This window comes from Nuphar pumila, chromosome 3, assembly GCF_984573655.1.
Source record: "Nuphar pumila chromosome 3, dmNupPumi1.hap1.1, whole genome shotgun sequence".
Lineage (NCBI taxonomy): Eukaryota > Viridiplantae > Streptophyta > Magnoliopsida > Nymphaeales > Nymphaeaceae > Nuphar > Nuphar pumila.
Genome location: NC_143251.1, coordinates 31,795,097 through 31,822,274, shown reverse-complemented (window position 1 = coordinate 31,822,274; position 27,178 = coordinate 31,795,097). Strand labels below are relative to the sequence as shown.

The 27,178-nt window shown below is 41.9% G+C and overlaps 1 protein-coding gene across 5 annotated transcripts in view; it reads right to left on the bottom strand.

Moving 5' to 3' along the window:
- The window catches only part of MLH3 (MUTL protein homolog 3), a 136,698-nt gene that overhangs the window by 8,677 nt on the left and 100,843 nt on the right, over positions 1-27,178 (bottom strand). For 4 of the 5 annotated variants that reach the window (XM_089999226.1, XM_089999229.1, XM_089999228.1 and 1 more), the window contains 4 exons: positions 18,375-18,447; positions 18,257-18,294; positions 18,050-18,156; positions 17,707-17,755 (listed from right to left, as the gene is read on the bottom strand). In XM_089999226.1, the coding sequence (XP_089855352.1) occupies positions 17,707-17,755; positions 18,050-18,156; positions 18,257-18,294; positions 18,375-18,447 (267 nt within the window). Of the gene's footprint in view, positions 1-17,706; positions 17,756-18,049; positions 18,157-18,256; positions 18,311-18,374; positions 18,448-27,178 lie in introns of all 5 variants that reach the window. The other variant, XM_089999227.1, reaches the window with a different exon arrangement.

The following is a 27,178-nucleotide window of genomic DNA, read 5'->3' as shown; positions in this document are numbered from 1 at the left end:
AAATCATAGAGCTCCACATTGTTCATGAACCAAGCAAGAATCTTGGCATGTTTGCTTTCCCAATCTTCCACTTTAGATTGGTGATCTTCAATGGCCTTCATGCGGGCAATTCCTTCAAGAGCTTTTTCTTGATCACCATCCATCTTAGTTAGTTGGAGTTGGGGTTCCAGACTGGTGTCCATAACGTATCCCCAAAGTTTTTTACCTTTGAGGTTGTTCTCCATGGCCCACATCATGTAGTTAGAGCCATTGAGCCTGAAGGAGAGATCAATCTTTTGTTCTCCTTCCATTTCAATCACTCACAAGAGGATAAATGGAGAGAGATACAACAAGAAAAAAATATAGCTACACGACTAGCTATATTAAGAAGAAGAGCATAAACAAGGCTCTGATACCATGTAATGAAATATGCGGAAAAGCAAAGAGTGCATTAAGCACTTACAACATCCACTAATGAACAAACAAAAGGGCTAACACCCAAACCCACAAGAGACAACACAACATAAAAATATAAATGTCTCTTATTGAAAAGAGAGAGAGCCCTCAAGAGTGAAGAGTACAAGAGGGGTTCACCCCTATTTATACACAAAAGAAGGAGAGGGGGATGGCCAAAAGGCCTTAAAGGAGAGCCACCTAGGGGCTCCCCATGTAGTCGTTGGGAGCCCCCAACGGTCACAAATGTGACCGTTGGGGGCCCCATCGACTCCATGGTGGGGCCCCTTTGTGTGAGCAAAAAAACATAAAATAAAAAATATAAATTACAAAAAACAAAAAGGAAAATAAAAGTAGAAAAACAAGTACCCCAATCGGGTACTTGTGAAATGACAAATACCCCTATCAGGTATTTTAGACATATATATATAAATATATATATATGAATTACATGTAATTTAACAAAAAGAATAGAAAATTTTGAAAAACAAGATTTTTTATCCCCAAAAATCGTCTTATACCTAAACTAAATTTAAATTTACTTTCGGTCTCTCAACTCTCGGATCATGGTTGCGATGCAAAATTCACTTCTGATAAATGTTGGATTCAGGATCGCCAGTCCAGGAGATTGATTGGGGAAGGCTCTAGGAGAGGCGACCTCTACTATATTGACTTTCTTCAAGTCCCCAAGAATCAATTTTGTAATGTTGTTCAAAACAAAGATATTCATGTATGGCATAAGAGACTGGGTCATCCCAACATTGTTAAAATCTCTTATTTGCCTTTTGTTAAACATCTTTGTAAAGGAGGTTTTGTTTGTAATGATTGTATTCTTGGGAAAATGAAAAGTCTACCTTTTTCTCAAAGATCCATGTTTTCGACAAAACCCTTTGAAATTGTTCATTCCGATGTATGGGGTCCCGCTCCTGTAATATCTAAAGAAGGATTCTCGTATTATGTTATTTTCGTAGATGATTTCACTAGGTTTTGTTGGATATACTTTCTTAAACATAAACATGAAGTTTTTTCAACTTTTAAAACATTTCATATGATGATTTTAAATCAATTTAATAGAAGTTTAAAAATTCTTAGGTCTGACTCTGGTGGTGAATATCTTTCAAATGAATTCAAGAGTTATCTTGAAAGTTATGGTATTCTCCATCAGAAATTCTGTCCAAAAACCCCGCAACAAAATGGGTTAGCCGAACGAAAGCATATGCATATTATATAAACTACTAGAACCTTTCTTATTTCGCAAAACATTCCAAAGAAACTCTAGGCTGAAGCCGCCCTTACCTCGATATATCTCATAAATAGACTTCCATCGAAAAATTTGAGCAAAATTTCTCCTTTTGAAAAGTTATATGAAAAAAAACCTGATTATAGCAGGTTAAGGGTGTTTGGATGTAAGTGCTTTGTCCTTGCAGATAGAAATAATAAGCTTTCGCCAAAGGCCATCCCTTGTGCCTTTCTTGGGTATTCAAAAACCCATAAGGGTTTTCGGTGTTATGAGAGTAAAAATGACAAACTATATGTTCCAAGAAATGTGAGTTTTTTGGAAAATCTGAGTGGTTTTGAAAGCTCTGAATCACATAATGAAAATGTTGACTATTCTTTTTTATTTGAACTATTAGCCAAAGATGATGATTCTAGTGATGATGAGTCAAATCAGAATGACTCAAGTGATATTGATATTGAGGAAATCTCCTCACAACAACCTATCAATCAAAGACCATCTAGAGATCCCATCACCTATATTCATAGAGATAGAAGCACCTTTAGAAGTGCTCTTGAAAGATATGATAGTCAGACTGTTCCTCATGAAGAGAAAAATCTTCGTAGAACCGAAAGACACAGAAAGGCTCCATCTAGGTTCATATTGTATGACTCTTTTTCACCCAGATATAGAGCCTGTCTCAGTACTATTCATTCTTATATAGAACCTAGAAACTTTGCAGAAGCTAGTAAAAGTCCTGAATAGATAGTTGCGATGGAAAATGAACTCAAAGCTCTAAAAAAGGCTAAGACATGGAAATTTCAAGATCTTCCTAAGAGTAAGAAAACAATAGGGTGTAGATGGGTCTTTAAGGTTAAAACTAAGAGCGATGGATCTCTTGAGAGATATAAGGCTCGATTAGTTGCCAAGGGTTATAGTCAAGAGTATGGGATTGACTATGAAGAAACTTTCGCACCTGTGGCCCGAATGGTCATTGTTCGATGTTTCATCACTGTTGCATCCCTTAACAATTGAAACATCTATCAAATGGATGTTAAGAATGCCTTCATGAATGGTGATTTGAATGAAGAAGTTTATATGGATGTTCCACCTGGAATGGAGACTCCCAAAGGGAAAGTGCTTCGTCTTAAGAAAGCACTCTATAGCCTAAAGCAAGCCCCTAAAGCTTGGTATGATAGGTTTAATTCTGTGATGTTGGAAAATGGTTTTTCTTCTTGCTTTACTGACACTGATTTGTTTGTTAGAAAATCCAATGCAGGGATTGTAATTTTGTTGTTGTATGTGGATGATATGCTCATTACAGGAAGTGATACTAATAGGGTTAAAAATATAAAGTCAGTTTTAAAAGATAAATTTGAAATGTCTGATTTGGGTTTTTTAACTTATTTTTTGGGTATTGAAGTTGCTTACTCTCATAGAGGGTACTTTTTATCTCAAACTAAGCTTGCTTCTGAGATCATTGACAGGTCAGGCATTACAGATAAAAAGGTTTGTGAAACTCCTGCTATAGTAGGAGCAAAAATGAAAATTGATGATGGGATTCCTCTTTCAGATTCTACCCCCTACAGACAACTTGTAGGGTCTTTGATGTATCTGAGTATTACTAGACCAGATATCTCTCATGCAGTCCATACTGCAAGCCAGTTTCAACATGCACCAACTTCAGTCCACATAAGTGTCATCTTGCGAGTCGTAAAATACATAAAAGGTATGCTAAATAAGGGAGTTTTTTTGTCCTCTTCTTCTGATTTAAAATTAATTGCTTATACTGACTCTGATTGGGGAGGTGACCCAAATAACCGTCATTCCACCACTGGTTTCTGTGTGTTCTTAGGAGACTCACTAATTTCATGGAGGTGCAAGAAGCAACAAAAAATATCACTTTCTTCAACTGAAGCTGAATACTGTGTCATGGCAACTACTACAATGGAAATTGTATGGATCCATCAGTTGCTAGAAGACATGAGGATCACAATAGAAGGGCCCACCAAGTTGTGCTGCGACAACAAAAGTGCAATTTCCATTGCAAAAAATCACATCTTCCATGAGCGGACTAAACACATCGAGATGGACTGTCACTATGTTCGTGAGGCGTATCTCAAAGGAGTCATTGACCTTCCATATGTCACATCATAATATCAATTGGCTGATTTCTTCATCAAAGCATTGTGTGCTCCGCGATTCAACTTTCTTCTTGGCAAACTCTCGGTCATTCTGCCCTAAGTTTGAGGGGGGGTGTTAAATTATGTATCTCAATCTTGTAATACAATACAGATTCTATATAGATAATAAGTACTACACATACATGTATATAGTATATGTATATGTATAGATAGTACTTATATGTATAAAATATGTATTTTTCTCAATATTAGCTATAGGGATAGTTTAGGTATTTCCTTTTATTTTTATGCATATTCACATTTCAAATATGTATGTAATTTCTTTTTTCTTCTTTTCTTTTCTTTTGCCTTTTTCTTTTGTTCTTTTTTTACTTTGACTTGCCTTGGGGGCCCAACCATGTAGACGTTGGACCCCTCCAATGGCCACAATTGTGACCGTTGGAGTGGCTCCAACGTCTACATGTTGGCCCCTCCAAGGCCTCTTGCATTCTATAAATAAGGGGCTCTCCCCTTTGTATTTCCCAAGCTTGTGGGATTATAGCCCAAGCTCTTTTAGTGGAACTTATGACTTTTGGGTTCGCATTTGTGAGTTTGTATTGTGCTCTTTGTGCACAAGTGTTCTTGTTGTGCGTGTGTGTTCACATTTGTTTCCAAGAATATTGTAATATTGTTCTTGGTATCTTGTTGAAGATACTTTTACAGCCTCATGGAGAGGCACGCGTTTTTGGATTAAATGGAGGTCAAAACCCCCATTTGACCTAAAATGAGGGGAGGCCTAAGGGTTTAGGGTACTCCCCTCGCCTCTCGCTCTCTCATCTCTTGCCCTCCCTCTTTCTTTCTCGTCTCTTACTCTCCTTGTCTCTCTGTCTCACTCTCACTCTCTCTTTGTCTCTCCCTCTCGCTGTCTCTCTCGCTCTCACTCTCTCTGTGTAACGCCCCAAATTTCAAACTTGCGAACCTTTTCAGAAAAACAGACAAGAGACTACAAATATCTCTTTCCTTCAGAGTTGTTTTATGAAATCAGCGAAAGATTTTGCTTTTGATAAATCATAAGGTAAGCTGACAACTTTGGGCATGTTAGCTAAAAGAGCCAAAACTCACAAGATTCGGTATCCCAAGGAAAATCCGATACAAACCCATAGCGTCCAGGATGCGAGCTAAGAGCAGGAAGAAGAAGTCTTAAAGCCATCTTGCAATCCCGCCATCGCCCGTAGAGTACCTAAACATCACCAGTACCCATAGAATGAGTTAGTTTCGCGAAAAACTAGTAGGTGCATAAGAGAGACTAACAGGAAACTGAATTAAGTACATTTAATTCAGTAGGCTACGCAGTTTAAAGCAGATATGCAGTTAAACAGGTAAGCAATGCAAGCAGGTGAATAGTGCAAACGCGTAAGTAGTGCAAACAGTAAGCAGTTCAAAGCAAATAAGCAGTGCAACTGACAAATGCAACATGCGATTCAATTGATCGTAGGCTGTGAACCACCACGCAACTAGCTTGTTCTCGTTCCTAGAACGAGGTCACAACATCTAATCACCATCAGGACATCGTTTGTCGCTCACTACTTCTAACAAACGGGTTGTCCTGAACAACCTTAACCTATTCTCATCTCTCAAAGTCTTACGCGGCTAACCGTCACCGGTTATGACGCACTAAGGCGTCATACCTTCTCAGAAAAGTTCACCCTTCCGTAGAAGGTCCAAAACATGATCACTAACTCAAATCGCTAACGATCTGATTCTCACACCTGAGTCAAGCATGTAATCATGCTAAAACAGAAAGCCGAAACTATGAATTCATAGTTGGCTATCACAAACAATCTCAGAAGATCGTCACAACTCACCATAACTTTTTATGGTAAGCAAAAACACAAGATCCACGTCGGATCGTTCGGTCCGAGAGATATACGACCGGACAAGGAATTACCGCCCTAGAGGGTATACCTGATCTTGGACCCTACACTTCCTCACAGGAGTTCACCGTCTTTGCGGCTACCCGTTCGTGGACAGTGTACGTCCTCACAGAGATCTCACACTCTAGCCGGGTCACCTAATTTGGGAAATGTATAACCTTACAGCGAAACCTTTGAGAGATCAGTCTCTAACAAATGCCATATCCAATGAAAATCATTGCGATACACGTATCCACACAACTGACCGCTCTCAGGGTCGATAGCCACTAATACAAACAACAAGATCAACGCCCGGATCACCTGGTCTGGGACATGTATAACCTCACAAGGATTTCCGCCCTAGATGGTATACCTGGTCTTGGACCATACACTTCCTCACAGGAGTTCACCGTCTTTGCGGCTACCCGTTCGTGGACAATGTATATCCTCACAGAGAATCTACCACTCTAGTCGGGTACCTGGTCTTGATCATACAAGCCCTCGCAGATAATCCTTTGGAGATCAGGTGCTCGACAGACACCCTACTCGGTGATACACGCATCTATACAATCGACTGCTTCGAACAGTTGACTGCTCTCGATGTCAGTAGCCACAATATGGCACAAGCATGTATATCAGCAATATGCATCATATCACTCCACACAGAAGCATATAATCTTACGCATCGTATGATTGCCACAAGGAATATTGCAATCCTCAAATAGGCCCTCAAAGCATGTGTAAACGACACATGAGAACGCGCAGATATGGCAATTGAGTTGATTCTATGGGCGAAGGGTAACTAACTCTACCCGTCAGCCAAACAAAACAACTGAATAAGACAAGCACTCATAACAATGCTCGTAAAACATATAATTACCATAAAATGGCCCAGTCCATCGACAAGTAATTAAATTAATTATAAGGCATAAACCATTACATCACAAGTCATTCATAAGCAATCATACGGCAACAGTTATATCACAATATGTAAGCAGCTTATAAGACAAGCGGCCACATCAATCCTAGTTGCCACCAGTTCGTAGATTACGAGTTGTATGCAATCACATCAATCATAAGAGATGCAAGCCAACAAGTGCTACGCTACAATAAGCACCAAACAGTTCGACCAAGGGATAAAGCAAGTCACATGCTAATATGTAGCAACTGGTATAATGCTATTATTATAAGCATTTAATTAGTATGAGAAACTCATTATTACTCCCCAAAGAACTGCGTAAGCAGTTTAACCAACTAGAGTAACACCTTGACAGGCGTGCACAACTCAACGAGTAGCATACTGAACTATCGAGCAAGCAAGCGAATTAGTAGTGCAAGCGAAACAGTAGTGCAAGCGAATCTCACGACTCAACGACCAGTGTGAACAGACCTTATGTTTCGATAATTACGAAACTGCGGGTACGCACAAGCAAAACGTAGAACCAACTGAAACTAGTTCGGGCGTCTGTTATTCTATGTATTTTCAATAACCCGAATAGCTAGTTGAGTTCGCTCCAAAGGGACGGCTTTAGCCGAGAGAGGATTCCCCAAAGGAGGCTGTGCTACGGACGTATCCAACTTCTGCAGAAGTGTTGAGCTAACTAATGTAGCCCCTTTTCCCTAACTCCAATGACTGGGGAGGCCGGATCGTTGCCCGTAGGGTGGTTGTTAACAACCTGTCCATTGGAGTTTGTACCGCTCTGTCCTCTCCCTTGACAGACACAAAGAAGCGAATAGGTACGTTAGGGGTTGCTTAACTAACGACCCATTCTATGTTGTGGTATTTAAACCACTCGAGCATCTTGCCTGTGAAGGCGAATGTGAGGCCATTTATGTGATTACAACATTTTGCACTTAGCGTTGTTCGAGGTCGCACGACCGTCTCATCCGATAATCGCAATACTAGACGTGTCGTGCACGACTACAAGTACTCTAGGATGAAGGGGGGTATAGCTCGTCAATAGAAGCCTCAACAGGAGTGTTTCACAAAGATGTAAAGTTTATCAACTTTACTCTATCTTTTCGTGCACGACTACAAGTACTCTAGGATGAAGGGGGGTATAGCTCGTCAATAGAAGCCTCAACAGGAGTGTTTCACAAAGATGTAAAGTTTATCAACTTTACTCTATCTTTTGAAACAGCAGTACATTGTGCCAACATTATGCATGTGATTATCTCGAATCACATCCGCTATCGGGGTATCTACATGTCTCGCATGACTCGATACCGGCCTCGATAGACGGGATACGGGTTTCTCAACAGAACACCCGCTAAGAAGTTCGCTCGAACCCCCAATTCGGGATCACTCAAGATATGCCAAAAAGGCGAGCAGAACCAGTCAGTCACATCCTTCCAAATGCTTCGATTTGGAGCAGTCTTTGATGCTTTTGCGCAGCTCCCTGAAATCTCAAGTCGACTCTGCAGGACTGCACACACGAAGAGTCAGGATCCCTGCGAGGTATCCCTCTCCTTAGATGAGGATGTGCCGCTCGCTCCCGACTGAACTCTTGTCGAAAGAGGGAGAGGGGTAAATGCCCCTTGCATCCTCCACGAGGATGCCTTTAAGGCATACGCAAAGATCAAGAACCTGCACGTCATCTGTAATAGCAAGGCAATACCAACACATATGCAAAGGCAAGAGCTTAGGCGCAAAGCGCGACGGCAAAGTAAAGGCGGCAAGCAGAAGTGCAACGCAACCCCTCGGCACAACGCGCAACGACAAAGTAAAGACCGCAAGCAGGAGTGCAACGCAGAACCTTTGCGTGATGCACGACGGCAAGGTAAAGGACAAGGATCGCGAAACCGCGTCCTTGAGTTAAATGCGTACTCATATAAATATATATGATATATATATGCATATATATTTATTTAATTGTCATTTTTAGTTAATTTAACACAATTCAATTGTCCAAGTCTTCTGTGCACTCTTCCCCTACCTTTGAGAGTTGCAAATTTGCTGTCGTCCGCGGATGTACGCGATTGGCAGCGCGGGTCGCGAAGCGCGAGCAGGGTCTGTCGTACGAGCTGCAAAAGTAACGATCTTAGCAAGCTAATACCAAAATAGAAAGTCAGGGGCACTATCGTCGTCCTGACGTAAGGGAAGCAGAGGCAGGGGCATCGTGCACATGCACACCTGCTATAAGCGCAAGAAGCAGGGGCAGGGCCACGAGCCCCTGCTGACATGCTGTCAGCAAACAATGGGGAGGCAGGGGGTTGCTCCCCTGCCCTCCAAAAGCAAGGGTAGGCAGGGTTGCGCCCCTGCCTTAAAAAGGCAACGAGGGAGGCCGAGGCGTCGCCCTGCTTGCCAGTAGAGCAGAGAGACAAGGGGTCAAGCCCCCACCCGTTAGCACAAAAGAGGAGGCAGGAGGCCTTGCCCCTGCCTGCCGAATATACAAAGAGGCAGGGGTTTGGCCCCTACCGGTCGAACACGCAAACAAGCAGGGGCGAAGCCCCTGCCTGACGCCCGAGAAGAGGGAGCAGGGAGGGGCTCAACCCCCTCCCCCACCGTAACAGTAAGCAGGGAGGGGCTCGGCCCCTCCTGCATGCTACAAAGGTAGGGAGGGTCCAGCCCTCCCCTACGAAGATCTAAGACAGGGAGGGCTCGAGCCCCTCCCCACGATAGACAGAGGCAGGGAGGGTCAGACCCTCCCCTGCGCACCTAAACAGGGGAACCGAAAAAGGGGCAGGGGCTGATGGCCCCTGCTAGGAAAATTTAACAGAGAGGGAGAGAGATGCAGGAGCCCCCCCCCCCCCCGTTGCGGCTTTTGGAAGAAGAGGCAGGGGCCAAAGGCCTCTGTCGGCTTGCTTAGCAACAAAACAAGACAGGGGCTGTCGTTTCTAAGAGGAAAAGAAGATGGGGAGCGAGGGGCAGGGGTTGGAAACCCCTGCTGACCAGGCAAAAACAGGCGACAGGGGGGTGTCGCCCCCTGCCGGCTCTTTGAAAGGTGAGAGGCTGCGGCAAAAGCCCCTGCCAACCAGCCGAACTGGCGGTAGGGGAGCGTCGCCCCTTGCCGGCCTGTCGACTGAAAAGGAGAAGAAAGGGGGAGAGGAGAGAAAACAGGAGAAAGAAAGAGAAGGGGCGTACCTGGTGGTCATCGACGGCGGCGGCAGCGGCGACGGCGGAAGGAGGTCGCAGGTGGCGGCAGGTTGACCGGGGTCTCCAACGAGAGAGAGGGTGCAGAGACGAGTCGGGGGGAGAAGGGAAGAGAGATGGTGAGGGGGGTTTCGCAGAGACTGAGAGTCGAGAGGGTCGATCGGGGGAAAGAGAGACCGAGAGACGAGAGGGGGAAGGACAACGAGGGGGGTTCGAGAACCTCCCCTCCTTCGGCCTCGTCTTTCAAAAGGGGAAACAGAGGCGGTGCCTTAGTTGGGTCCGGGTTGGGTCCGGGTCCGGGTCTGGATCCGACCCGAATCCAAGCTAAATTTTTTTTTTCGTTTATTACACTCTGTCTCTCCCTCTCGTTGTCTCTCTCGTCTCTCGCTTTCCCTCTCTCTTTGTCTCTCTCTCTACCGAAAGGAAGAAGAAGAGACAAGGTACTCTTTCTCCCTGTCTCTTGTCTTCTCTGTCTGTAAGACATATAGAGCATCTTGTAAGATATAGGATAATTGCACAGTTTTGTATGTGTGCTTATATGTGCTTATAAATTAAAGTCATGCCATCTTTTGGGTATTCAAAATTTTACTTTGTTGACAATCTTGAAGGGAGTTTATCTTTTAATAGGTAGCAATCAGCTTGATAAAATCTTGTCTCATGAGAAATGATAAATACATATTTGATAGAGAAGTAAAAGAGAAGCTATCAGAATCCTATCCTCAAGGAGCTTGCTAAACTGACCAGTAGAAATGTTATGTGTAGGTTTATTTTCAACGACCCAACATGCATCTTTGTGCATTGGGCTAGCTTTTATTATCAAAAACGATATCAGAGAGAGCTACTAATAATATGGTCGTGTTCTTCTGTAACGCCCCAAAAATCAAGGACTTGTAACTTTTTAGAATAGTTTAGAAAGCTTTGAAATCATACAATTATCAGAGTTTAAATAATACTTCAGCGGAAAATGATATTTTTAAAACCACAAGTCAATGGACCTTGAGCGCGTTACAGCGTAAACTTTCCTTTTGTCAAATCCCGCACAACCATTGAAATCAAATGGTTTAGAAACAGAGTTTCAATAATTGAGAATTCATTTGTTGAAACCAAGAAGAAGCTTACTAAAACAGTTTTATTAACTCACGGTTTAATAAAAGAGAAATTTTGAAACACACTTTATACCAAATTTACCAACATGTCCTCAGGAGCGAAACGTCAGGGAAAGAGCTCTATCTTGATCTCATCACGCCATCATGCCATCGCGACAGTATTACAAATCCATTACCTGCCCATAAAATGGGTCAGTTTCACTAAAAACTGGTAGGTGCACAGACAGGACAATATTGAACATAATTAAGCAGAATAATTTAATATGTCAAATAGACAGGCAATTATATAGCAATTTAATTTCAACAGATTCACAGAGCAACTATCATGAGCACAATGCTAAAATTATTACAAGCATTTTACTAGCACAAGTAGGCTAACTATTACAAGCAAAGCACTGCACAAGAAAGTTAACTAGCAAAACACAATGCTTCATCAACCACACACCCAATTCCATAAGTATTGAACATGTTGTACCCTATAACTTTCATACGTGCATAACTGAACACATTGTGTGATCGGATTTAAATTATGTTTCGATATTAACTGGCCAAGCGGGTACGCACAAGGCACGACTCTAGAAACAGCCTAGACTGATCCGGGGGTTTATTATGCTATGTATTTTATGATAACCCGGATAGCTGACTGGGTCCGCACCTAAGGGGACGGTCGGTGACCAAGAGAGAAATCCCCAAAGCAGCATAAACAATGGATGCATCCCAAACATGGAGAGCTACCACCTAGGATAATTATGGTAGTCTCATTCCCCTAACTCCGATGACTGGGGAAGCCGAGTCTTTTGCTCGTAACTGCCATTAATGGCCCGTCCATCAAAGTTTTGTACCTTCCTGTCCTCTCTCCTGACAGGAGTCAGCGATTCGAATGAGTACATCAGGGGTAGTTAACTGAAGACCCATTCTACATACTCTGGTCTTTCGACCCACTCGAGTATCTTGCCGGTGAAGGCGAACACATCACTTATTTAGGTGATCACAACATTTTGCTATTTACACTCATCGAGGTTGCCACAACCTACTCATCCAATCATCGCAACGTAAGAAGACGTACTTGTCAAAAAGTACGGTCGTACATGTCATAAGTACGACTACGATGAAAGGGATATGGTTTCACAAAAGAAACCCCAACAGATATTATCTGCAAAAGAATTAATACAACACAGCCTGGCAAGATAAGTCTTGAATTCACTTCAACAACATTTTTCATATTTCAATGATGCAAGGTCATCTCGGATCTCTCGTCCGATCAACAAAGTACTTAACATGTTATGCATGTCTAAAAGTACGCTATACTGAACAAGGAAGGTGTGTGGGCTTCTCAAAAGGAACACCCAACACACAACTTCATAACAACTCAAAGAATATAGGAGTGCTCATTTGGCACGATTCATCCTTAAAAGCCATAATGCCACATTAAGTCATTCACACAAGACACAACACTATCAATCTTACATCCAAAATTTATCTTAGTATCGACATGTTACACTAGTTTGATACATAAAGAATGGGTCCTTCAACAGAACCCCACTCATTCATATGCTCATGCCCCTGATCTAGGTTATTCAAAATGAGCCGCAACTTGAGTCAAGGTTATAAAACATTTCTCCCAAGTGTGGGGACTTGGGAGGTGCCAAATGTGACTTCGCAATACTGCAAGACTTAATCATACTTTGCAAAAGTTGTGCATTTTGAAGAGCCCTGGGTTTGCAGAAGGAAATCCTCTTTAAAAGAACTATGGTGCACAAGTGCAACTTCTAGTGTTTTGAAAACAGGTGATAACAGGATAGGCACAAGACTACATTTATGTAAGTACATATTTACCATGAGTGTGAGCATATGCAGGTTATAACATGTCAACAAACAACTCTCGACTTGCGATGCCGTACATCGAGAGAAAAGCACATAAGTAATACATGAGGTGTCAAACCATACATTGACCACTTAGACAGGCAAAACATATAAGCTCATAAGTAATACACAAGATACGAAGTCGTACCACACTCAAAGGAAATGTGCAAGCAAAAATGGTTGCAAGCAAACAAGGGCATATGTATTTCAAGAAATACGAAACCACACCTCAACTCATAAGCAACTATGCAAAATAACGATCGAAGAATGAAATTGTACATCGACCCATAGGAACGAACAGGCAAGCATATATGCAAGCAATTAAGGGCATAATTATGGCAAAAAGTACGAAACCACCTTCAATCACATAAGCAAATACGCAATTTAATACTCAAGGAGTAAAATCATACATCGACTCATAAATATGCAGACAAGAAAATATGCAACGCAGAAGCAATATAAATCTAAGCATATCTAGCATAGGCATCCTAATTATTTCAACTTAAATACGTTCATCAATTGCCCTTTTGTGCGACTTTACCCTACATTGGGATGTCGTGCAGCTGTGTACGCCTACGCGAGAGGATAATACGAGGGTTGAGCCGCGGAGCACGATCGGGACCTGTTGTGTAAATCTGCAAGAGTGTGAAAAATATTCAATTATGTTAATATAATTAATGGTGCAACGGGGCAAGGGTAGAATTAGGCGACAGGAGACGAGGCCTTGCCGACGGCACTAAGGCGGTAGGGGGCGAGCCCCTGCCAATGACAGCGAAATCGACAAGGGGGCAGCCCCTGCCGATAGCAACGAAGCGGCAGGGGTCGCGCCCCTGCCGACGGCAGCGAATCGGCAGGGGTCGAGCCCCTGCCGACGGTGGCGAATCGGCAGGGGTCAAGCCCCTGCCGATGGCAGCAAAACAACAGGGGAGGCAGCCTCTGCCGTCTGCACCGAAGGGGCAGGGGGCTAGCCCCTGCCGACGATGGCGAATCGGCAGGGGTCGAGCCCGATGGCAGCCCCTGCCGTCTGCACCGAAGGGGCAGGGGGCTAGCCCCTGCCGACGAGAGAGGGATCGGGGCGGCAGGAGCCATCAGCCTCCTGCCGACCCCTACGAAGATGGCCCCTGCTGGGTTTAAAAGAAGAGGGGCCGGGAGACAGGGGGACGACCGACTTCCTATGGGTCGCCCGATCTCTCACAGGGAAGAGAAGGCGTAGACAGGGGCCCCGTAGGCCCCCTGTCGGCCCCTGATGGATACGCAGGGCGCGGCAGGGGTCGCGCGCAGCCTGCCGGCCTCCCTGCGAACCCCTAAGAAGGGGGAAAAAGAGGGAGGTGAAGAGGGAAGGCACGGCACAGGCAGTATGCCGTCTGTCAGCCTCTCGGCAAGCCCTCAAAGAGAGGGAAAGAAGGGAGGAGGGGTGCCGCAGGGGTGACTAACCCCCTGTAGGCCCACCTGCAACCTCAAGAGAGAGGGGGAGGCGACAGAGGCCCCGTAGGCCACCTGTCGGGCCTCCGATGGGTACAGGCGAGGCGGGAGGGCGCGGCAGGGGCCGTGCGCTGCCTGTCGGCCTCCCGGCGAGGTGATAGAGAGAGAGACGAAGAGGAGAAGAGGGAGGAGGAGAGTGGCGTACCTGGGAGGCGGTGGCCGGCGTCGGCGTGGGGCGCAACGACGGTGGCGGTGGCGAGCGCAGAGGAGATCGAGGGCAGCGGCGTCGGGAGGAGAGGAGGAGGAGGAGAGAAGGGAGGTGTGCCTCCCCTCCCCTCATGCCCTTCTCTTAAAGACTCGGGGAAGGCGACAATCGGGGAAACCCTCAAGGGGTTTCCTTAATTGTCGAGGAGGGTGGAGCGGCGTGGGCAGGGCGCGGCGCACAGGGGAGAGGATTTGTTTTAACAAATCCTCCCTCTGTGTCGGGTTATGAAACCCTAATGAAGAGGGGCCTGGGTCGGGTCCGGACCCGACCCGGCCCTAGTCCATTTTTTTTTAGCGGGTTTTACATCTTCGTTTTTTATTACTCTATTTTAAATACGATGATACATTAATGAGTTAAATACTTTCTTTTGAATGGTTCTAGACATTTCCTATTTTTCATCGTCACTTCTCCTTTCACTTGTTAGCTTCATTTAAGACGGTATATAACAGAGTTACAGGAAGCTTCTTAGATAGGTGGGAATCTCGCTTCGAAAGTGTGACTCCTTGCTTCCAAAACTTAATGAGAACCACTATTCCCCCACGCTTCTCCTATGCTTTCCACACGCTTCATCTATTCTTCTTATATGTTCTCTTACTCAACTCTTCTTATGTGTTTTCTCCCACTCACTTTTATGTGCTTTCATTTTGATTCACATTCAATTCTTATATTTCCTTTTTTAGTTCTCGCTTCCCGCTTCCTATACATTTTAAAATGCATCGCTTCTCGCTTCCGCTTCCGGTTCCTAGTCTGGCAATATATAATTTCTAAGTTTATCTGGCCAAGGATGTATGTTTGTATATATGGTTTAATAAGACACAAGGATCTAAGCATATAATATATTTTATTTAATTCTTTTTGCCCTAAAACGGATAAAGCATAATTTACTTCTCAATTATGCTATATCTTACAATAAGTTGACTCTCTTTCTCTCTCTTTGTCTCTCCCTCTCGCTTGCTCTTCATAAATGTATTAGAAATTGGAATTTGGTTTGTGAATTTTAAAAAAGTGTGAAACAACATACGCTTTATTTTCTTTGAATTTTCAGATGACAGTAAATACTTCAAAAGGAGCATGTGATATGAAGAAGGTAGGTAGTTTTTTTACGGATGTGACCTGATCACTTGCCTGTGTAATATATGTTGGGTCTTATTGAGTTTGAATATGAATTCAATGGATTATATAAAGCATTGACTCAAGTTTTTTTTAATTATAATTTTAGTTTTTAGTTTTTATTTTTATTTTTTTTATGTAATCTACTAAGAATGACTGCTTGAGAATTTAGTAATTCATTGATTTTTTTATCTACCTCCTTATTTATGCTTTATATGTAATTGCAATTGATTATTTTTTTATAACTCTTTATTTATGCTTTATATATAAATTGTAATTGATTCTTTGTTTCTAGAACTCTTTGAGTTTTTATACTTTTCTTATATGCATTGTTGTAGATGGGGTCATGGAACTAAAGTTCCAAATCCCACTAAGGATAAGAAACTCATAGGGCATGTAATATGCAACTACTATCAGAGAGAGACTACAGGTGATATTTCAAGGTTGAAACACCATTTAGTTGGCACAAGACATAGTGTAATACATTGTGAGACTGTTCCACCTGAAGTGAAAAGGTTTTTTTAGAATTATTTAAGAGAGCATAAATAAAGAAAACAAGAGGAGGAACAAAGTAAATTAGAAATTGGTAGGAGTGTTTATTTTGGTTCAACATCATCAACAACCGATAATGTGAATGCTAGTGGATCAAGTAGTATAGCAAAAACAAGCACAACTGGTCTTATGGACCAATTTGTGCACAAAGAAGCATGACAAACCATAATTAATATAGTATTCAAAAGGGACGAGAGGAAACATGTATGTTATGCCATTGAAAGGTTTTTTATGTCAATGCCCTATCATTTAATTTGTAATAGTTCATATTTTGGTTGAATGCTAGAAGCTAATGTAAATTATGGGCGAGAGTTCAAACCACCTTCTTACCACGAGATCAGAATGTCGATTTTGAAGGATAAGGTAAACTTTATCCATGAAATGTTAAGAGTTAAAAAAATAATGACCCAAAGTTGGTTAGAGTATTATCGTAATGGTTGGACAGATGGAAAGGAAAGAAATTTAATTAATTTTTTTGTGAATAGCTCACTAAGGATAATCTTTTTGAAGTTTGTTGACATCAATGACAGAAAAAACTGTTGGGAATTTATGTAAGTTGCTTCAAGAAGTTGTTAAAGAAGTCCGTGAAGAGAATGTGGTGCAATTCATTACAGATAATGCATCAAATTATGTGGCAGCTGAAAATATGTTAAGTAAACAATTTTTTGGACACCATGTGCGGCTCATTGCTTGAACTTGATGTTAGAAGATAATGAAAAGATACCAATTTTTAAAGATATAATAGAAAAGGTCATCCCCTCTTCAAATGTATGCTACTTGCATGGTGATGAATAAAATAATATTTATTTGTAGCCCTCTTGTGAATGCCCCTTGTGTGAGTTTGGTATTGAGTGTGCCCTTTTGTGGATACTTGTTGTGTGTGTTCTTTTGAATCTTTGGTGAGCATATTTAGTGTCATTGGAAGATTCTTGCTTCTTTACACAGCCATCATCAATTGTTGCAACCAATAAATGTCAATATGAAATACAAATATTTCTTCTTTCTTCTATATGATTGCAGCAATTTTTAAATTGAATAATCTCATTTATCATTAAGTGGATGATCCTAATGATTCTCACACAAGGATCTATCACCAGAAGATCGATTACAGTCTTGCTGACATCTATCAGTTGGTGATCAACTACTAGTAACTGCATAGCATATCGTATGTGCAATCAACTACTTGTGAACTCTACAAGCGAATATTGGTAATTAGCTGGGTGAGAAACAACATTGTTTTGCAGCTTTGTGTCAACTTAAAAACATTTACTTTCATATGCTGAAAAGTACTAGCAGTATTGATATACTGAAGTGGTATAGACCAAGGTTCACAGCTTTTTCATTCCAGTGAAAGACAGTAACACCAGTTTTTTACAGGGAGCAATAAAAAAGCGAGCAGCAATAATGTAGTTCAAGGTAGAGATGCTATAGTGATTTACACCTATGCATCTAAATACTTAATAACTGTGAACAATAAAATAATAAAAAATAAATACAATAAAGAATCGGTATTCATAAAGTAGAAAACCATTGTTGTAAAAGGTCTATTATTCCACTATAGCAGGGAAATTAACTTTGACAAAAGTATGTAAAGAAAAGAGAGTTTCTTACAGCAATAAGAGTAACTTTGACAGGCTGCTGATGGAGAAGGTTCAGGTTCCTGCAGAAAAGAAGAAGACTTGATACATGTCTAGTACCTATGCTAAAACTAAACCAATATCCTGAATCCTGTGAGTAAGCTTCCCAATTTACCCTTATAAGATAAAAGTGTGGAAAATGAGCACAAAAGAACAAGTGATGGAGGGTCAACAAACAAATACACTTATGGCAAATGACATTTTGTTCCAATAAAGTTCTAATAAAAGTAAAGAATTAGAACGATGCGGAGGTTCTACTAGTTCATAAATGCACAACTTCAGGAAGAAGCATAGGTTAATATAACATAGGAAACCACCTTGCGAAGGAGATCATGTTTTTATCGTGGATATTACATAGCCAGCCCCAGTGGCGTATTTGCTCTGCATAATTCTGCAGTAATTGGAAACCAAACTCAGGAAGCACCTGAGATAAAACAAATAAATAGGTAAATAAATCGGAAATATTAAAGATCTCAAGACAAAATGTCACACAGAATTCCTAGAATAGCATGAAATAGACATACCAAATCCTTCCCATACTCCAAATAAGAAATACTCTTCCCTTCACCCGATAGTACCTGGTAATGCAATGCCATTGCACATTTAACATTTTTATGTAGCATGCAAAATAAAAATTCTCACAATTTAAATCCAAGTCAGAAAAATGCACATTTCGGCGAAGCTCCTCCAAACGAATCCGCTCATCAGCAGCATGCTGACAAACAAGCATTAGATCAGCCAATCATTCCAGCTTCCTATATGCATTATAAAACTACAAATAAAAAATAACTTCCCTGCATGAACATCACATAAATCAGAATCATGTTGCAGCAGAGGAATTTCTTCAAACATGCAGCTAATAATGATTACTATCTAGGCTGGGGCCATTAAGTGATCTCTGTTCTTAGGCAGGTTCCTGTAATGAAACTCAAGTGCACACACAAGCAAGAGGCCACTAATGGGCAAGATACGAGAAGTCACAAAGGGCTAAGCACAACTCACACTCAAAGTAGAGCAAGAACACCAATATAATAAAAAAATATTGTATTTAAAATGCTAAAGAAAGCTGGTTTTGGAGAAGGGCTAACAGCTCCTATTTATACAATGTGGGGGACCAAGGGGGGCTCCCATAGAGTCGTTGGGAGCTCCCCAACAGTCATATTTATGACCGTTGGGGATACTCCGAATGACTCTATGGTTAATGACCGTAGAGCCCTTTGTCAATAAATAAAAAGAAAAACAAAAAAATAACACTACAAAAGACAAAATTGTCCCTAGTTGACAGTTCTAATTAAAATGATAAAAAAGACTAAAATGCCCCTAGTGAAATACAAAAAACTAACAATTAAAATTATATGTACATGTATATTCACACACACACACACACACACACACACACATATATATATATATATATATATATATATATATATATATATATTACAAAACAAATAGAAGAGACATATATATGCATAGTTATGTATATTATATTTTAACACTCCCCCTCAAACTGACAGTGAGATCACCGAAAGTTTGCTCAATAAAAAGGAGAATCGAGGAGATGGTAGAGCTTTGGTGAAAAAAATTGTAAGCTGATATTCTGAAGTGACATATGGAAGTCCAATCGCTCCCCTCAAAAACTCGTCACAAACGTAATGGCAATCCATCTCAATATGCTTGGTTCGTTCGTGGAAGGTGTGGTTGTGAGCAATGTAAATTACATTTTTTTTGTCACAACACAACTTCGAAGGAGTAGAGACGAGGACTCTCATATCTTTGAGTAGACTTCTCAATCAAACAATTTCGGTTATAGTGGTGGTCATCGCCCTATATTTGGCTTCAATGAAAAACAATAAGACCTTTTATTGTTTCTTATATCTCCATGAGATCAGCGACCCTCCAAGAAAAATACAATATCATGTAGTAGAGATGTGGTCATTAAGGTTACCACCCCAATCAAAGTTAATATAAGTAATTAACTTAAGAGATGAAGATGAGCATAAGAAAAAACCTTTTGTTACAGACTCCTTCAGATATCCGATAATTCGCATGACAACAACCATGTGAACAGTAGTAGGCGTAGTTTGAAACTAACTTGCACTTTGAACAACATGAGCAATATCTAGCCTAATAATAGATAAATACGTTAGTGACTCAATCAATTGATGAAAAGGAGTAGCATCCTCTAAAGGAGTTTCATCATTGGCTCTCATCTTAGCATTAATCACTTCTGGAGTCTCCACCTTTTCGCCGGTTAGCTCAGACTTTGCAATAATATCATATTCAAGTTTCATTTGAGAAAATACAAATCCTCTAGGGGAATATGCAACTTCAATTCCTAAAAAATACCTTAAAAACACAAGGTCAGACATGTCAATTATTTTTAAGAACAATTTTAATAAATTTGATGCCCTTTTGATCATTTTCAGTGATGATCACGTCATCAACATATAATAACAAAATAGTTATGTTATTCCTTGCATCCTTAACACAAAGAGTAGTGTTAGTATTGTAAGACTCATGCTTTTAAAAAATAATAATAATTTGTTTTGGATCAAGTCCCTCACCCGTGTTCTACTTAACCCCCCTAGGGAGGGGCTTTTTCTTTGTAAAACACCCGACCCCCCCCCCCGACTCTCGTCGGCGCACCCGCTCGTCTCCCTCTCTCACACGTCGGAGATCCCTAACCCCGATCCTCTCATTCCCCTCGTCTTCTTCTCCCTCTCACCTCTTCCACCCCCCCTCCCGTCGTCTTCTCCCGCTCACCGGCGCACGAAGACTCTCCCCCACTCAGGTACGCTAGCCTCTCTCTCTCTCTCTCTCTCTCTCTCTCTTTCTCTCTGTTTTTCGGTGGCTACCCATGGCAGCCACTGCAACGACAGCAGAGAGTTGCCATTGCTGGCCATTGCCGTCAGCAGTGGCCTAGCTGGGGTGGGGGAGGCCAGAGCCCTTCCCTCCTTTTGATTTTAAGTATTTTTTTTGGCCACCTCAACAATGGTGGTCAGTTATCTTGAACCCAAGCCAGGCTTGGGTTTCGTCCTCTCTCTCACACCACCAGAGGCTGGCAAGGGCCTTCGGCCCTGCTCCACCCCTCTTCCACTTTCCGCAGTGGCCTGGCCGCGTGCCTCATCCGCCTTCCCCTTTTCCCTTGAGTTTTCTGGCAAGGAGGCAGCAGGCACCCCTGCCTACTCATTGTGGCCTCAGACCACCCACCATTAGTTGGTGGTTTTGCTGGGATGCTCCCAGTAGCACCGCCCCATCTCACTCTGCCAAAAGCAATGGCACCACGCAGGTGCCACTGCGCTCTTCTTCCCTTGTTTCCCCGAAGGCAAGGGCAGCCGAACGGTTGTTGCTCCCTTTATTTTCGCTCCCCTCTCAGTCGAGCTGAGTCCCGACAGGGCCAGCCCCTGTCGCACCCCTTCATGTCGCAAGATGGGACCAGGTCGGGCTTGGCCTGACTACCGAGCCCACCCCCTCCCGTTGGTCGCGTAGCCAGCCGAGCTAAGCTCGGCTAGAACCGAGCCTGCTTAGTTAGCAGACTGAGCCTGGCTCAGTCGAGCTTTACTACCTGCCTCTTGTACTGAGCCCGGCTCGGTCTGGTCGGCTCGAACTAGGTTCGACCCCTGCGACACAAGCGTCACTTATTCTGTTAAATTAAGTTGTTGCATCGTTCTTTTCGCAGTACAATAAAATATCTTTTAACGCACCATATTGGTGCAAGAGTCACGACACGCTTACCAAGGCACGAGCCCATAAAAACCTATGCTCGGAATCGTCGGCGAGTCCAACCATCTCCGAGGTAGAAGAAAGTTGCATACGAGAACAAATGACATAATACTTCTAACTTATATGTGTGTGTATATATATATATGCTTTTAACTCAATGATGCAGTTTTGCGTATTCTTATCCATTTAAAATTAGGTTATTTACTTTGTTATCAGGTTGTTATATGCACAATCTACTACTTAAGCAATTTATTTAACCGGTGTACAATTTCGTACATCGTGCACTGCTTACGCAATTTATTTAGCCGATATACAGTTTCGTGCATTGTTTGCGCAATTTATTTAGCCGATATACGGTTCCGTATATTGTGCAACACTTACGCAAATTATTTAGCTCAATGTGTGGTTTCGCATATCGAGCCTTGCTTTATGTCATTTACTTTGCCGCCGCACTGCAATATGCACAGGCTTACGCTTTATTATATATGTATTCTATATACATATATATATATATATATGACTTTATATGGTACGCATACTCCTGCCTACTTTAGATTATGCGTGCATTTAAAGATGCAGATTTGTGCATCATTACCGAGTCCCTATTTTAAAAAGGTTTTCACATGCGAGATTTCAAAGCTTGTATTATTCGTTGTCTCGAAAAGCAAAAACAAGTATTTGGCGTTTGCATATTCGCAACAGAGTCTATCCCTCAAACCCGTGTAATAGAAAGGCTTGGACTACGTAGCCCTAAGTGGTACGTACGTTCGGTCCTTAGTTTTGGTATCCGAAATGACTCGGATATTCCTGGCCTAAAGCACAGGACTTTGGAATTTCTAAATGATGTTGGGGTTTCTTTCAGAAAAACCGATATCCCTATCATCGTAATTGTAGACAGGGGCAGCCACCTGTGTAGAGAGAGAGAGGGAGAGGGAGAGCGAGAGAGAGAGAGGGACGGTTGCACAGAAAACTCAATGACATTAACTTGATTAGGGCTTCTCTCTATATTAAATAGAGAGAGACAAAAAAGAGAAATTACATCTAAATCCTTATAAGAGTAAAATTTCAAAAAGACTCTAATATAAGAGTACTTAACATAAAACCACCTATTACTTAAAATAAAACCACCTATTCTCAACACTCCCCCTCAAGCTGGAGCATAGATATCAATCATGCTCAGCTTGTCACAACATTTGGAGAAATTTGGCCTAGCAAGAGGCTTTGTAAACATATCTGCAACTTGGTCTTCCGACTTTAGGTATTTTGTAGTGATATGCCCAGCTTGAATCATATCTCTTACATAGTGACAATCAACCTCAATGTGCTTTGTTCTCTCATGAAAGACAGGATTGTTTGCTATATATGTTGCCGCTTTGTTATCACACATCATGGTCATTGGAGAGGAAACCTTCACCTGAAGATCATGAAGAACAGTGCGAACCCATATCAATTCAGCAGCTGTTTGGGCCATAGCCCGATATTCTGATTCTGCACTTGACCTGGAAACCACATTTTGTTTCTTACTTCTCCATGAAATCAAGTTGTCTCCCAAAAACACACAGAATCCTGTGGTAGACTTTCTATCTACTACAGATCCAGCATAGTCAGCATCAGAATAGGCTACTATCTCCAGAGTTCCACCTTTCCTGAACAATAACCCCTTTCCAGGAGAAGATTTTAGATATCTGAGAATCATAATAGGTGCATTCCAGTGTACCTCAGTTGGTTTGTCCATAAACTTGCTAACTTTGCTTACTGCTAAAGCAATATCCGGCCTGGTCACAGTTACATACAGTAGCTTCCCTACTAGGGAGCGATAGCTTTTGCTATCAACCGATTTTGACCCTTCTTCAAACAACTGAACTTTATGGTCCATGGGAATATTTGCTGGTTTAGCTCCCAACATTCCCGTTTCCTTTAATAAGTCAAGAACATACTTCTGTTGAGACAAAACGATCCCTTCACGGCTCCTGGCAACTTCTATGCCCAGAAAATACCTGAGTGAACCAAAGTCTTTTGTAACAAAGTGTTTTTGAAGATGGGCCTTTATGGCTTCAAATAGCTTTCACATCATCTCCTGTAAGAATGATGTCATCCACATATACCACCATAACAACTATGCCAGAGCTAGTTTTCTTGATAAATAGTTTATGATCGCCTGCTGACCTATTAAAGCCAAAGCGTGACATCACTTCAAACAACTTTTGAAACCATGCACGAGGACTTTGTTTTAAGCCATAAATCACCTTTCTCAATCTGCACACCTTCTGACACTCCCCCTCAACCTCGAAACCTGGAGGTTGTTGCATGTAAACGGTCTCAGATAGATCCCCATATAGAAATGCATTTTTCACATCTAATTGACACAAGTTCCAACCATGCTGAACAGCTACTGAGAGAACAAGACGGATGGTACTCATCCGTGCAACAGGAGAAAAAGTTTCAAAGAAGTCAATTCCATATGTCTGAGTATACCCTTTCGCGACTAATCTGGCCTTGTACCTTTCAATAGAACCATCAGATTTGTACTTTATTGTATATACCCATTTACATCCAACAATGTCAGCATCTGCTGGAGAATCAACTAGATCCCAGGTATGCTGAGATACTAAAGCTGTCATTTATTCTTGCATAGCCAACTTCCAACGAGTATCAAGTTTTGCCTGTTGATAGTTCAGAGGAATAGTTTCAGCAGATAAGGCTGAGATAAACGACTTCATCTGATGTCCAATTCTGGCATGGGAGACAAAGTGAGATATGGGATATAAGGTACATTGTCTTGTCCCCTTTCGTAGAGCAATAGGCCTGTTGTCATCATCCTGAAGATCACAATTGTCAGTAGAACTTACCTTAGGAGAAGAAGAAGATGAAGGCTCTTGCGGAAGTGGAGCTCTACGCACATATACCAATGGTGGATTATTAAATCTGGAAGAGGATGAAGTTTGGTTTGGTAATGAGGGCACAGATTCCAAAGGAAAAGGAGGTATAGGTAATGGAAAAGACTCAGTTGGACCAACCTGCAGCGGGGAACCGGAAATGGAGTAATATGGAGAGGATTCCAGGAAAGATACATCCGCACTGACATACTCTCGGCGAGAAGTAGGATCATAACATCGATAGCCCTTTTGATTTTTGGGATAACCGATAAATATGCATTTTGTAGCTTGAGCAGCTAATTTATCACGGTGAGGGCCAAGTTTGTGCACAAAACAAACACATCCAAATATTTTTGGTGATAAAGGAAAAAGTGGAGCATTAGGTTTGAGGATATGTAATGGAATTTGATCACCCACAGAAGACGAAGGCATACGGTTGATCAGATAGCAAGCAGTGGTAATCGCATCACCCCAGTATAACGCAGGAACATTAGATTGAATCATAATGGTCCTGGCAACATCAAGGAGGTGCCGATGTTTTCGCTCAGCCACCCCATTTTGTTGAGATGAATAGGCACAGGAAGTTTGTGGTTGGATGCCATGATCTTGGTAAAATTGTAACAGACCTTTTGATTTAAACTCGAGAGCATTATCAGTGCGAACAATCTTGACAATAGATTCAAACTGAGTTTTTATTTCCAGAATTAGGGATTTGATAAGACTTGGAACTTCAGATCGTTCTTTTATTAAAAAAACCCATGATAACTTAGAGAAATCATCAACAATAACAAGATAATAACGACACTGAGTCCTAGTAGGAATCTTACTAGGACCCCATACATCTGCATGAAGAAGTTCAAACAATTTATTACTAGACTGACTCTGACTAGAAGGGAACGAACTTCGATGATGCTTGCCCAACTGACATGCTTCACACTGAAATGATGTGGTGGAAGGAATCTGAGGAAAGACCGACCGAAGTTTTGACAATGAAGGATGACCAAGACGACGATGCCACTGAACAGGGCTGAGTGAATGTTCCACTGCAGCATTAACAGAACCCATTGGATGATGTAGGTAGTAAATTCCATTTTCTTCATAGCCTCCACCAATCTTCTTCCCCGTCAGCAAATCCTGAAAATGACAACCCATTTGATCAAAAATCACGCTACAGTTTTTTTCTTTTATAAGGCAACTAACAGAGAGTAAACTTTGAGGAAAGTTTGGGGCATGAAGAACATTATTCAACTGTAATGAGGAGGATATAGAAATATTTCCCTGACCAGCAACCGGGGAGGAGCTCCCATCGGCTAAGGAGACTCCAAGCTGAGCCTTAACATCCTTAAGATCTGAAAAAACATGTGAATTTCCACACAAATGTCTGGAAGCACCAGAGTCAATAACCCACTTACTATCAGTCGGATGAAGATGATTTTCGGTTGAATATGCAACACCAGCTACAGGAGGTCGAAGAGCTATCAGCTCATCATATTCTGCACGACTAAGGGTGATACTACTTTCATTTTCAGCGATATTCTCTTGTACATTTGTTGCCTCGAGAGTAGTCACATTTGCTTTAGGAGTATATGACTTTGATGAAGAAGATGTTGGCCGACCATGCTTATCCCAGCAACGATCTTCTAAATGTCCAGATTTTCCACAGAATGTACATTGAAGCTTTCCTCTGCCTCCCATACCACGTCCACGTCCTCGTCCTCTGATATTCTGAATATTTCCACGCCCATAACTAGATGGGACAACAAGAGCAGATGACTGAGTTATAGGCTGAGACTGTGGCAGAGAGATCGCAAGTCTACTCAGACGATTATAAGCATCAGCAAGAGTGGGAACATCTGATCCAGTCAACATTTGAACTTTTGCAACAGAAAAATCTGAAGAAAGCCCTGTAAGAAAACGAGCAACCATGGTTTGTTCTTGATGATCCTTTTGCTTCGAGCAACAAGGAGGCCTGTGAGCATTAAGTCTTTCAAACGCAGCTTTGACAGAAGCATAATACTGGGCCAAGGTCTGATTTCCCTGTTGTAAATTATATATTTCTTGTTCGACTTGCAGGATACGACTCACATTCGTTTCTTGTGAGTATGTATCACGAAGATTGTCCCACATCAGTTTTGCTGAATTATAGTAGATCAATCCATCTGCAATATGGGGTTCAACACTATTCATGATCCATGACATAACTATGTCATTATCTTCATCCCAAGTAACATATTTTCCCAACTTTTCAGTGGGTTCGCCTTCCAACAAAATGTGTTTTCGACGATGTCCAGATACCGACATCATAAAAGTTCTGGACCACCTGGCATAGTTGGTTTCATTCAACCTAACAGAAGAGCCATACGCGAAGGGGTTGGCAAACGCCTTATACTCCCCAATCTGTTCCATTTTCGAATCATATTTCGAACTTTCAGCCATACTGTTCTCTAGAACAACAAGTATTTAAGTAGAGTTTTCCACCACTAAAAGGAAGCAGCCCTGCTGTTTCCACAAAACAGTCCACAACCAGCAGGTAATCACTCCTGCTGCTTCCACGACAAATGTATAGCTGAAACTAATACAGCACGAAACACAACTCACCCCAGCAGAGAGTTAAGACCATTGCTGCACCCAAACACACCACGACCAACAATACTATTCAGTTGCAAAGCATACGAATACGACAACTGCTGTTTCCAAAACATATAGAGCATAACTGACAATCAGTCTTCAAACAATTAAATAGATCAATCATATCTCGATGACACGCAGCAAAAAAAATCAGAATCACGGTAGTCACGCAATCAGCACAGAAAAATATGACACTCTCGGCTGGCACGCAATATC